The sequence below is a fragment of the Nicotiana attenuata genome, chromosome 12 (genome assembly GCF_001879085.1).
Source record: "Nicotiana attenuata strain UT chromosome 12, NIATTr2, whole genome shotgun sequence".
Lineage (NCBI taxonomy): Eukaryota > Viridiplantae > Streptophyta > Magnoliopsida > Solanales > Solanaceae > Nicotiana > Nicotiana attenuata.
In genome coordinates, this window is record NC_032000.1 from 50,639,370 (window position 1) to 50,653,666 (window position 14,297).

Below are 14,297 nucleotides of genomic sequence, written 5' to 3' on the forward strand. Positions count from 1 at the left end.
TCCTTGAAGCGGCTTACACTTCACACTCACATAGGTGATTCCTAAACGTGTAATCCTAAAGACACACTATCTGGTCATATCCTGCCAGACTTAGCAAATCATTAAAAAGCTTTAAGCTTTATTGACTCATCAAAAAGCCTTAATGCTTTACCTCGGTTTTTTGAACATTGTCTTCATCACGAGAATGGGTTGAGTATTTGACAATGTTGAACCGTCATTCATAACTTTGTTTGATCTCTTTGAACCTAGCTCTTGAGATCTCCAGTCTGCTAGGTAGAGTTACCGCCATGATGACTTGTCCTAGGCCTTTAACCCCATTCCCTTTGATGATCTTTCAACTGCCTCTCTAGATAGGCCTTTTGTAAGTGGATCCGACACGTTATCTCTTGACTTTACGTAGTCAATTGTGATAACACCACTAGAGAGTAGTTCTCTAACGGTATTCTGTCTCCGTCGAATATGACAAGATTTTCCGTTATACATAACGCTCCCTGCCCTACCTATTGCCGCTTGACTATCACAATGTATACAAATAGGTGCCAAAGGTTTGGGCCAAAATGGAATATCTTCCAAGAAATTCCAGAGCCATTCAGCTTCTTCACCGGCCTTATCTAAAGCTATGAATTCAGATTCCATTGTAGAACGGGCGATGCATGTTTGTTTGGATGATTTCCAAGACACTGCTCCACTCCCAATTGTGAAAACATATTGACTCGTGGATTTAACTTCAGACGATCCGGTGATCCAATTTGCATCACTATATCCCTCGATCACGGAAGGATATTTGTTATAATGCAAAGCATAATTTTGGGTATGTTTCAGATACCCCAAAACTCGTTTCATTGCCATCCAATGTATTTGATTGGGATTACTTGTAAACCGACTCAGTTTACTAATAGCACATGCTATATCTGGTCGCGTACATTTCATGATATACATCAAACTTCCCAATACTCTTGCATAGTCCAGTTGTGAGTCACTTTCACCTTCATTCTTTTGAAGTGCATAACTCACGTCAATTGGAGTCTTAGCAATTTTGAAATCCAAATAGTTGAACTTGTCAAGTACCTTTTCAATATAGTGAGATTGTGATAATGCTAGACCTTGTGGAGTCTTGTGAATTCTGATTCCTAAGATCACATCAGCAACTCCTAAGTCTTTCATGTCGAATTTGCTAGCCAACATGCGCTTTGTAGCATTTATATCTGCCATACTTTTGCTTATTATCAACAAGTCATCAACATATAAACAAACAATGACTTCATGACCTGGAGTATTTTTAATATAAACTCATTTGTCACGCTCGTTGATTTTAAATCCATTTGCCAACATTGTTTGGTCAAAATTTGCATGCCATTGTTTGGGTGCTTGTTTAAGTCCATAAAGCGACTTAACAAGTTTGCACACTTTCTTTTCTTTACCAGGAACCACAAAACCCTCAGGTTGTTCCATATAAATCTCTTCCTCCAATTCTCCATTTAGGAAAGCTGTTTTAACATCCATTTGATGGATTTCAAGACCATACACGGCCGCTAGTGCCACTAACACCCTAATAGATGTTATCCTTGTTACTGGCGAGTAAGTGTCAAAGTAATCAAGGCCTTCCTTTTGTCTATAATCTTTAACAACAAGTCTTGCCTTATATTTGTCAATAGTGCCATCAGCTTTAATTTTTCGTTTAAAGATCCATTTCGAACCTAAAGGCTTATTTCCTGCAGGAAGATCAACCAATTCCCGTGTATAGTTATCCAAAATTGATTGAATCTCACTATTGACTGCCTCTTTCCAAAATGCTGGATCAGAAGATAACATAGCTGCTTTAAAAGTTTAAGGCTCATTTTCAAGCAAGAATGTCACAAAATCTGGTCCAAAGGAAGTAGATGTTCTTTGACGTTTGCTACGCCTTGGATCTTCTATACTTGGAGAATTTTCCTTTGGTCGAGGTCGTTTAGGTCTTTCAGTTAACGACTCGTATTCAGTTTTATACGGATAGATGCTTTCATAGAATTCAGCATTATCGGATTTATGAACCAAAAACCGACATGCTTTACTGTTTGTCGCATATCCAATAAAAACGCAATCTACTGTTTTTGGTCCGATTTTAACCCTTTTAGGTAAAGGAACTTGTACATTTGCTAGACACCCCCACACTTTGAAATATTTCAAGTTGGGTTTTCTTCCTTTCCATTTTTCATATGGAATAGATTGCGTTTTGATGTGGGGTACTCTGTTGAGTATTCCGAAAGCTGTAAGGAGAGCTTCCCCCCACAAACTCTGCGGTAATCCGGAACTTATTAATAAAGAAGTCATCATTTCCTTTAATGTTCGATTTTTCCTTTCCACAAGTCCGTTGGATTGAGGTGTGTAAGGTGCAGTAGTTTGATGGATAATTCCATATTCCGAACATATTTCTGCAAATGGAGATTCATATTCTCCACCTCTGTCACTTCTAATCATTTTGATCTTTTTATTCAATTGATTCTCCACTTCATTCTTGTATTGCTTAAATGCTTCAATTGCTTCATCTTTACTATTAAGCAAATAAACATAATAATATCTAGTGCAATCGTCAATAAAAGTAATAAAATACTTTTTCCCACCTCGAGATGGTGTCGACTTCATATCGCAAATGTCAATATGAATTAAGTCTAAAGGATTTGAATTCCTTTCAACAGACTTATAAGGATGTTTTACAAACTTAGATTCAACACATATTTGACATTTCGATTTATTACACTTGAATTTAGGCAATACTTCTAAATTAATTAACTTCCGCAAGGTTTTATAATTGACATGTCCTAAACAAATATGCCATAAATCATTTGACTCCAATAAATAAGAAGAAGCTGAAATTTTATTCATACTGTCAACAACCATTACATTGAGTTTAAAAAGGCCCTCCGTGAGGTAGCCTTTTCCAACATACATTTCGTTCTTGCTTACAACAACTTTATCAGAAATAAATACACATTTGAATCCATTCTTTACAAGTAAAGAAGTAGAAACTAAATTCTTCCTAATAGTAGGAACATGAAGAACGTTGTTGAGCGTTAACACCTTGCTGGAAGTCATCTTCAGGAATATCTTCCCATAACCTTCAATCTTGGATGTTGCATTATTTCCCATGGAAATTTCTTCTTCGGGACCAGTAGTAGAGTAAGTCGCAAATGCTTCTTTGACAGCACAAACATGTCGAGTGGCTCCAGAGTCAATCCACTACTCCTTCGGATTTCCAACTAGGTTGCATTCCGAAAGCATTGCACAGAGATCATCAATGTCATCATTCTTCTCCACTATGTTGGCTTGTCCCTTCTTATTATCCTTTTTCGGGAGACGACAATCAGGGCTTTTGTGACCAACTTTTCCATAATTGTAGCAGCTGCCCTTGAATTTCTTTTTGTTATGCTCCTTAGTTTGTCCAGAAGACCTCTTCCTCTTCTTACTTTTTGGAGCAGTCTCCTCAATGATATTAGCTCCCATGATCGTTGAATTTCCACGATACTTCTTCTCGGCTGTTTTGTTGTCTTCCTCGATCTTTAGACGTATCAGAAGATCTTCCAACTTCATTTCTTTGCGCTTGTGCTTAAGATAGTTCTTGAAATCTCTCCACGAAGGAGGCATTTTTTCAATCATAGCAGCCACTTGAAATGCTTCATTCACGACCATACCTTCAGCAATAAGGTCGTGAAAAACAAGTTGAAGCTCCTGAACTTGGGTTCCCACAGTTTTGTTGTCTATCATTTTATAGTCTAGAAACTTGGCAACCACGAACTTCTTCAAGCATGCATCTTCTGTCTTGTACTTCTTCTCAAGTGCGTCCCATAATTCTTTCGAAGTATTCATTGCACTATACACATTGTACAAGTCATCCTCTAAAGCACTTAAGATATAACCTTTGCAAAGAAAATCTGCCCGCTTCCACTCCTCAACAACTATGAACTTTTCATTGTCTGGCATGTCCGCAGCAGGCACTGGAGGCTCTTCACTAGTGAATTTTTGCATACCAAGTGTGGTAAGCCAGAAGAACACCCTTTGCTACCATCCTTTGATGTTGGTTCTAGAAAATTTCCCCGGTTTCTCGGCCGGAGGAACAGCAGTGCGGCTTGACGAGGCTATCGTCGTTGCACCAACAGTCGCAGAAGGATTTCCGTTATCAATTGCCATTTCTCAGTGTCAACAACAGAAAAGATCAATTAATGGCAAAACCAGAACAGTAAATAATACTGTAATCAATAAACAGTACGTAATATAAAACAACCGAAGTTTTTATATACTGTTTTACAGAAAAACGATGAAGTTTTTATGTTCTTCAAATCGTTTTCTGAATTTCAATACTCTGATAAAGTTTTTATATCTTCAAATCAGAATAGTAAAATTCAGACAGAATACAGAATATAATAAATTTAATTTCCTTAAGATTGTTATCAATCTGTATTGCTATAAATAAATAAAACAATAATCTTTCCGAAAACAGAAACAGAAAGTTAGTAGAAATAAATTATGAAAAAACAGTATTTGAACTTCAAAATAAATTTCGAAAATGGTATAGGAACAAATCGAGCCCACTAAATACACAGTATGTCCTTAAGGAAAATATTCTGCTCAAGCACCCGAGATTCTGGAATATATCCTCCCAGGATAGAACGATTTAACTCACCGGAGTGTTGGTACCAAAAACGCCGATGAACAGCGAACCACTCGAAGGTTGTAAAACACACTGGAATTTTTGTGCAGAAGAAGAAGAAGATTATCAGAAAATCTCGTAAGTAAATATTCTGGGATTTGAAGGAATATTTATAGCCAATTTGGCATTGTTTCTGAAAAGGTTTGTAACCTTTCAGAACAACCATGGCTGTTGGAACAGGTTTGACACTGTTTCAGAACACCCATAGCTATTGGAAATATTGCGGGAAAATTAAAACGGATTTAAAATAATTCGGGAAAGAAAACGGGCCGAACCGGACCCGAAGCCGAGCGAGCGACGACGACGACGGCGCGAGGCTTGCCTTCTTCTTAACTCTTTAAGAGCTAAAAGATGAGCTTCTCTATATATACACAAAGATTTTCTTTCCTTCTACCAATGAGGGACAAAGTGCATTCATTCAAAATTTCACTTCCCTCCATTTCTTTTCCCACCATTATCCATTCACACATCTTTTGTTATTAATAAATAATAACAAAACCCAACAATAGTCTCTATGCCCTTTCAGGGTAGGGGTAAGGATGCGTACAGCCTATCCTCCCCGGATACTTGTGAGATTATATTGGATTATTGTTGTTGTTATTGTTGTTGTAGGTAAAAAGTGAAACAGAAGTTTAATTTTAACTTTATTCAATTAGGTATTTGACATTCGATTGTCAAATTTAAACAATCATAGCACATTAATTCGTTTCTTGTAAATCAAACATGTATAAAATGATTTGCATGTGTCAGTCGACATATCTATATCTCTCTTATTCTTTCATAATTTGTTTATTTGGGAAATCAAAGTAATAAGAATTTTTCTTATCTGTCTTAGACTATATATCAAACAATCAAACTCGGAAAAAGTTATTTCTATGTTTTGATTAGGTTTTTGTGGCCAACGCGCCAAGAAGTTGTCGGAGGCGATGCGACGATACTCACCTCAACCTCTCTGACAGCATTAGTTACCATATTCATTCAGTGATAGCCTTAGGATAAGGACGTCCTTTATTTTCAATTAAGAAATAGGCGGCCACTTTTTCTCTTACTTTCTTTCATTTAGTTAGGCGTGGTAAAGGATCTCGTTCGAAAGAGACTCTTCGCCTACTCAATTGGAATGACTCTTGCCCTTACTTAGAGCCGACGCCCCCTTTTCTGCCTTTCTATCTATACTTCCCATCCCAGTAAATTATGGAACAAGCAACGGCTTTCGTGCGAAAAACTTTTTTTGCCGGGTCTCGCTTGCACATTTCTGGTTTTGACCTTTCGTCCCTTAGTCTCACTATGTTCAACTAAGCCATTTCATCCCTAGATTCGGATTTTCACGCCTTTCGAAGATTGAACCATGGGAACGAATCTACAGGGGCTATCATGTCCTTATTTGGCCAGATCTTCCAATCTTTCCACAATTACAGTTCACTGCGCCCACTCTTTTAAAGGGTAGCGGCTTGAAAGCTTACCTTATTATTAGAGAAAATTTTGGAACGCTAACCAAAGTTTTGGATTTTGGAGTTTTTGCCCCACCCTAGGTTAGGGGGTCGTTAGAGCGTAGCTTGCTGCTGAAAAACGTTGCAAAGCCGCCTATTTCTTAGAGCAAAGGGTGCTTCATTCAACTCCTAACTCCTTCCACTTCTCCGTTTACGGGAATTTGGTTCTTTTGGGGTTATAGTTGATGGTCATTTCTGCTCAACACGACTAGACTTGAACGGGTCATATTTTGAAGAATTAATCTATGTAGCCGCCTTCCAACCGCTTAAACTAAACTAGCCGGCAGAACCTTATTTAAGACAACGTGCATGTGATAATTGTACCAGGAAATTGCTTTTCGTAAAGCCAAAATAGATGTAAGCTCGTTAACAATATATATATATATATATATATATATATAGTTCTATATTTCGTTCATAACGAAATTTTAGTTTTATGAGTTAAGTGTTCGGTCCAAAAATTTAACGGCTTCCAATGGGATTAGGCATGGCTCGTCGAAAAATATGTATCCTACTTTATATTTGTTCCTAAACATATATTAACTTTAACGTAGAAAAAATAAATATTTCATGCATGTTATTTTATGTGATCTTATTTGACTAACACGAAATTTAAGAAAAAATATTTAAAACTTGTATTTTAAAACAAACTATAAATATTTATATGATTTAACTCATCTATATAATTACCAAGGATAAAATAAGAATTATAAAGTTAAATTCTATATATAAAAATGTGCAATTCTTTTTTCCGGGAAAACTAAAAAGAAGATGTATCATATAAATTAGGCCAAATTGATGCAACTGTAGTTTTTCAAAAATTAAATACTGCTCCCTTTATCAAATTTTACGTGATATTTTATAGCTACACACACATTTATGGCTTGTTTTAGGGGATCCTCACACAAAATAGTTGGTCAAATTCACTATTTATATTTTCGAGCCGTTATACAAATTATACACATTTTCGTCGGCAATTTTTAGTTTAAGCGGTTAGGTGGACTGATATTTAGGTTAATTCTTCTAACTAGTGTAGGTACCCGCGCAATGCGTGGTCAATTTTAAGATTTTGCTTGTTATAAAATAATTTATATGTTATAATAATTAATATAGTACTTTTAAAAGACAAACCAATATAAATGCTTAGTTCATTGTCTAAATTTGTTAACCATAATTTTTAGCATTATTTAATTATTTACTATATTTATTTTACAAATTAATCAAAATCATAAATATACTCAAACAATCTCTATCATCCTCTGTTATGCATTTTTTTACTATAATATTTTTAATTAATATTTTATTTAGTGTTTTACCTATAATTCAAATAATAATTATAAACTACTTTTATTTTGTTTTCAATATGATATATTAAATTTTAGCTTTAACTAATGATATTATCTACATATAAATTTACATTAATGTTATTTTTATTCAATATCTATTATGATTTCAGTTAGACAGCCTTATCTGTACAATATGTTTTTTTGAAATTCCTATTATTTATTTTTTGTTATTTTTGTTTTTTATTTTAAAATAATTTTAAAACTCCTATTTGAATGAGTAGAATTTTTTTTTTGTATTTTTATTTTTTATTGATAATTATAATATCTATATTTATTAATTCAAGTAGTGTAACCAATTAATTCAAAATTTAAAATTCAATAAAAAGTTAGTTAGAAAAGTAGTTTATTTTGTCTTAACAATGCCACTTGGCTTTTTGTGGTTAAGACACTTGTCTTAATGTAGTGGTTTTGCTTCTCCTATTCTATATAGATAGATTTTTCAGGCCATAAATTTCATAAACTTTTATATGTTTTTAATTCTTATTTATTTATTTTACCAAAAAGAAATTGAATTTTCATATATTTACACGCCAAAAACCAGTAAGTATGTAACAGAAAGGATCTACAGTTACAATACACATTCACAACTAATTAATGACGGTTAACCAAAACAGCTCATTACCTCACGCGCTCCAGCTGAAGCCGCCTTCCACGACGAATTCCACCAATCGAGTACTGACACGTGGCGGATAAAACCCGAAAAGCGCTCATACTTTATTTCCCTCGTCTAAATTCCCGCTTCAAATTTCAAAAAAATCCATTTACATTCTATCAACACAGTGACTGCTCACCTCTGAATCGGATTTTACGCAATGTGAATTGAAAGCTAGGCTACAGAGAATGATGCGCAATTAATCAATTAATAAATACAGATTAATCGGATAATAATTGATGAATTATTATTAATAGTATGAGATAAAGGAATCATGGTGTGGTCGTCGCTAGTAATCGGAGATTGTGATCAATCGAACAATTCTAACCCTAACGCCGTGATTACGGTGGTTCGTGCGGTGGTTGCTGCGGTCATGGGCTGTCTCTTCGGCTGTTTCAAGATCAAGGATGTTACGGTTCCTAATGCTCCTCGTAATGATTCGCAATCGAATCGAATCTCGCAATCTACTCCTACTAAGGTCATTTCATGCTTTAATTTGTTATATTTTAAGTGTGTTTTTGTTGCGATTCTGTTCGGTTGCTGATCAAGTGACGAAAGTAGCAAATATAACAATGAAATTGGAGTTTTAGTTAGTGAAATTGTAGTTTACTCTGGTAAAAAGAACTACGAAATGTTTCAAAAAAAGGAAAAAAAATTAATGTCACTTCTTGTTGTTCTTTTTGGCATTCCGATTACTTCATGTCTATTAACTCGAAATAGCAGTACGCTCTAAATCAGCAAAGAAGCAGCTGTGCTACTCAATTCTGACGGAATTGTGAGGAAGAGAGAAAAGAATCTATTTCCTGTCACTTCTTGTTGTCTTTGTGGCATTTGATTATATTCTGTAAATAAAAAAAAAAACAAAAAAAAACCATAATCTGCAGCTATTTTTTATCCGGAGCTATATTATAGAAATAGAATCAGATACTGTTATGATTTCCTTAATTTCGAAGTTGTAATTTTGTCTGCTAAATAAGAAAGAGTCAAATTTGCTGAATGAGTGATAGTTCATATTATTTAGGTTTGTAAAATCTGAAATTCTTCAGTTTTTTGCTGGCTTGCTAATACACTACTAAAAGAAGCAAATAATTGGTGCTATTGATTTTTCCTTTTTGTTTTTGTTTTATATATTTTGACTATTTTTGTTGATTGATCAGGAACCTTTGGTGTCTCGCAATAGAAGTCCACTATCTTCACTTTTAACTGAAGGTAGGCTTTTCAATTAATCACATTATTGACAAACTAAATTAGAGTGTTGTCAGTGGATGGAAATTGGTTATACTCAAGTTCATATCTTTTTTCTATAATGCTGGTTCCAGATAAAGATGAGACCAACACTTTGGGCTGCGAAGAAGGGGAGAATCAGAGTTCGGATAGACCTATCGCACAATTGGACACAAATGATCTTAGGAATCAGGTTGGTTCTCTTGGTATTGTATGAGTTATGATATGCTCTTATAAATTTGAGACATGAAAAAGGAGGAATTGTTTGGAAAATGTCGTAAAATGCCTTTAAATTTCGTGTTTGAACTGCAAAAGAGGGATATTGTTCAGGGATTTGATATAACCAGATGGATAAAGAAATATGTGTACGCATTTTCTTTTGTGTTTTCCTCTTAAATGAAATAATAGCTCACACAGTAATTTCTCATATTAGTTGAAACTGAAACTAAGTTGACTGCATGGATATTTAGAATTCCCAAACTTATCTTTTGCTTCCAATTTTCATCTCTCTTCTTCATGTAAAAGATGAAAAAATGGATAAGGAGTTGCTTCCTTACCCTATAGTTTTTACTAGTTACAAAGCAGAGATTTTTATTTAGTGACATTTCACTTGCATAAAAGTTGTTCTAATTGAAACCTGCATCAAGGATGTTCTGGAAGCAAAAATTCAGTTTCAATTATTATTGTTGACCTTTGTGTGCTTTGATTTTAGAAAAGCCTCTGTGCTCAAAGAGATGTAGTATATGTTAGTTCCACCTGTAAATAGTTAGGAACATGTCTAGAAAGAAAGAAAGCAGATGATGAATTGTGTCTTTACACTTATCTTTGTTAACCAAGTCTGAGCTTCTTGTCACGTTAGCTCTTTCTGTTTGTCGAGGTGCAATGTTGGTCTTTATAATCTATTGATATTTCACTCTAGATCACTCACCAAGCAGCTATTTGTATCTAGCTGACACTATGGTTTGGTACGACGTCTCTTACCTTCTTATTTGGCTGTTTGAAGTTGCATCATGTCAGCTTTGGAAAGTTGAATTCAAGTATGTAATGGAAAACAATGGCTTGTCATTGACCTGCTGAAAGAAACTAGATGTAACATTGAGTATGGTACTAAAAGTCATTTGGATGCTCGTCTATTTTACCATGGTTGTATTTTCTTATTTGTTAACGGTTACTGTTTATATAAGGACCTCGTAAACTTTGTTTTGGGCTCTGGGAGGTGAAAGATAATGCCTCTTTATAAAAATATTACTTTTAAGTCCTAGCTAATTTTAACCTGAGGTGGTCAGTTCCTATTCTTGAAAATTAATGGATTACATAGTTTATACGGTTTAATTTTTTGCAGGCCAAGTTTCTCAAAGCTTGTGGAACCTTACCTGAGACCCCTGCTGAAATTCGAAACTGCTCAGTGAAATGCAAAGACCTGTCAGCTCCAATGGAAAAAGGTGAACCTTTAAAATTCAATTCATGGCCCTCTGATGCAACATTTCAGAAGCTCATCTCAAATTCGCTACCTGATCAGCCCACACCTATCAGAACCGATGGAGTAAACAAGCAATCTGGTTCGTTGGTGCATACGCCTAGCAGGTGGAATTCTAACCTTAAAAACATGGCTAGAGAACTTCGATTAAATGACATTCTTTAACATTATATTGAACCTGATATCAAATGGAAATGAAAGTATATAATCCCTTTCATTTTCTTCTTTAGGATTAAATGTCACATTGCTTTGTGTATAAGTTGGCATTTGTTATTCACGTCCTATCTCTAGAATTGAATACATGTCTTGACTTTGCAAGAAACATTGCTGTTATTCTTAAAGAATGCATTGCATATAGTGATCCACTTTTTGTTATTCCTGTTTGTTTCACTCTGAAATATATGCACCTAGGAATTAAAAAATAAAATAGTCTCTCTTTCTACGATCACCTGTAGCTTCCGCCATTTAACATCGGATGTTTCACTTATGTAAAAGACATGAACAGCCATCTAATGTGAAGTTATATTTCTGTAGTTGCTTGACGGATGGACAAAGTGATCAAAGTTTCTCTAAGAACTCCATTGATGGCAGTGGGAATTCTAACACTCCGATATTCATCAAGGTTAATGCCAATCTGGCTCTTAATGATAACACGGCTTCAGCAGCTTTACCAGTCACTGCTCCAACTTCCCCGTATAGATACAGATCTGTCCATTTTGAAAGCGAGTCAGATATATCTTCAATGTCATCAAAATGTATTTCATCTGAAACCAGTCAAAGTTCCGAACAGTCTGAATCATCAGGCGACTATAATGCATCAAAATATTCACCCTATCCAACCCCATTAAAGCTAACTGATGAGATGCAAACGCCTGGAACCATTTTTCCAGCATATTTGGACCACATGGGAATTGCTAAAACTGCACGGATCAGGTCTCAGTTTGTGTATCCTGTTTTAAACCCTGTGGATAATGCCTCACAGTTGAATGAATTGTTAAATGAAGATTCTTACTCCACTCAAGATTCCAATTCTAGATTATTGTCCAGCCACACGACAGATTCTGATCAAAGGCCTGACGAAGCAAACCTTATATCAGACCTAGGAATATACAGATTCACAGAAACTTCAGTTGATAAAGACTCAAAACCACTTTCAATCAATCAGGTGCAGAGTAAGCAGCATCTTGGTTCTGTTTATGGTGGTGAAAATGTTCATTATGGCAGAACTCCTGGAGATAGACCTATCATTGGGTTGGTTGCTGCTCATTGGAATGATGATGAAACTTCTCGTATATCTCCTAAATGGTGGGATGGGAATGGGATTCCAAATTCTACTAACAAGTACAAAGAGGTTTGTCATACTTTACTCATTCTCTTACTCTCAGCTATATAATTCAAAAAGGATAAACTGATGAATTTGTGACTTCTTAGGATCAAAAAGTTAGTTGGCATGCAACACCATTTGAGGAGAGACTCGAGAAGGCACTGTCACAAGAAACTAATATTCCACAAAGGTATTCTGTGCTTCTTTGATGTCTATTACTGTTATTTCTTGCAATGGTAGAAACTCATTTGCGCATTTTTATTTATCTGTCTTCGTTGTGTCCCAGTTAACTAGCGCTTATGGCATTAAAGCAGGCTTTGGTTTATGTAAAATTAAATTCCAGTAATTTTCTGAATCGACGAGTTCAGTGCTCAAGATTACCAAAATAATTCTGAGGTTGTTTTTATCTGATTTACAGGACACAACTCAGTGAGACGCTACCAATTGCTTTAGGTGAAACTGAGCAACCAGATACTGCTATATCCCAAAAGCATTGAAAATCCTCATTCAGTTGCATTTCAGTTCCATCATTTAGAAACAAATTCATGGTTTATTTCTAGGCTTTTGCTTCCTTTGAGCTGAGATGCTGCTCAGACTCAGTTGTTTTACACAGACATTTATATGTGTTTGCTTCATTTCTGATGAAGGCCTTGATACAACCATTTGAATTGTGAGTTTACCGACATTTCTAAAGGGTGTTCTTTGTTGATGTGGTTGGTCATATAAATTGATGTTTCTGGACACATGAACTGTCCTGATCGGCAATTGAAAAGGACAAAAAAGAACTCACAAAAGATGGAGTTTGGATTTTGGTTCTAAATATTTGCAAGTTTTGTTAATAATGTATAGAGTCATTGACAAATCTGCATAAGGATCTTTGTTGTTTTCCCTTCTACTTTGTGGTGACGGACTATTTTTGGCCTACTAGATGAAAGATGATATATTGCAAATAAAGAATGTGCCCCATGCATGAAGCGCTCCCTTGCAGTGGTAGATCTAGAATTTAGACGATATGAGTTAAGTAAGAAGCGTATGTTTTGAAATTTACATCTAGCTCTATTTATACTTGTTTTTCACACATGTATAAGGTTCGACCTTGAAGCACTGAATTCTGTTGACTGGGCTGCTGTGCGAACACATGGTTGGATCCGCCATTGCTCTCTTATTAGTAGCTAATAACTTGTGTTTTAATCTTGTTTCAATAGTTGACCTTCTAAGATTTTCAAAATTAATGTAAATTTTAACACAAAGCAGCAAAAAATCACTCAAAGTATTTTCAATAAATATATGAATAATGCTTGGTTTTATGGATATTGCATTCGTGTGCCTCCGTTGTAAGTGTCGTTTGACAAGCCATAAGGGACACTTGAGCCTTGCCCTTTCCCTCTTTAAAATAGTGCAAGGATCTAATTCATGATCATTGTTAAGGCATAAAAATGGCCTCTATCAACATTTCAATTCATGATTTGGCATGTGTAATGCACACAATAACACTACACACACACAACCAATAGGATCATGCACTTATGCATTTAATAGAAACTAAAAGTTTGGTATCAATTGTAATGAGTAAATAATTCATGTCACTAAACATGCTTCAACTTCAAGTATTTAAATCAAATGCACATAATTTTCTAAACAATCTCCTGATTAATGCTATACTCATATAATTATATGTTCTCTAATTATTCTCATTTCTTAATGCGTTTGCAATACGTGTAACTTTCTATAGATCATCTCAATTTTTCTAATAACTAATCAATAATCTAGATTGATGAAGTTATTCATAGATATAAAACTTAAATCATTAAGCATAATTTTTTAGCCTAAATTAACATTAATTGGGTATAAGGATACTGTTGGCTCCTAACAAAATGATACACAGCAATTTTTTTATACTGACATCTACATTACGTAGACATAATACAAGTGCTAGTTAAAGATTGGTTAGCCTAATAACTTATACTCCTTAATAAGTGCTTTCAAAAGAGATTATTTTGTAAGATTAAAGTTGGATTACTAATAGTATGTATTATTTATAGCAACCGTCAAATATGATAGGACTTACAAGTTACAATAATATTAATGTTAGATGACTTTTTT

The 14,297-nt window shown here is 34.9% G+C and overlaps 1 protein-coding gene across 1 annotated transcript; it reads left to right on the forward strand.

The window, feature by feature from the left end:
- LOC109235736 (protein JASON-like) lies at positions 8,270–13,160 on the forward strand. The gene is made up of 7 exons (XM_019401969.1): positions 8,270–8,647; positions 9,327–9,378; positions 9,489–9,586; positions 10,736–10,977; positions 11,405–12,221; positions 12,302–12,384; positions 12,613–13,160. Exons 1-7 carry the CDS (start codon positions 8,444–8,446, stop codon positions 12,689–12,691), a joined length of 1,575 nt encoding a protein of 524 aa, XP_019257514.1. The 5' UTR covers positions 8,270–8,443; the 3' UTR covers positions 12,692–13,160.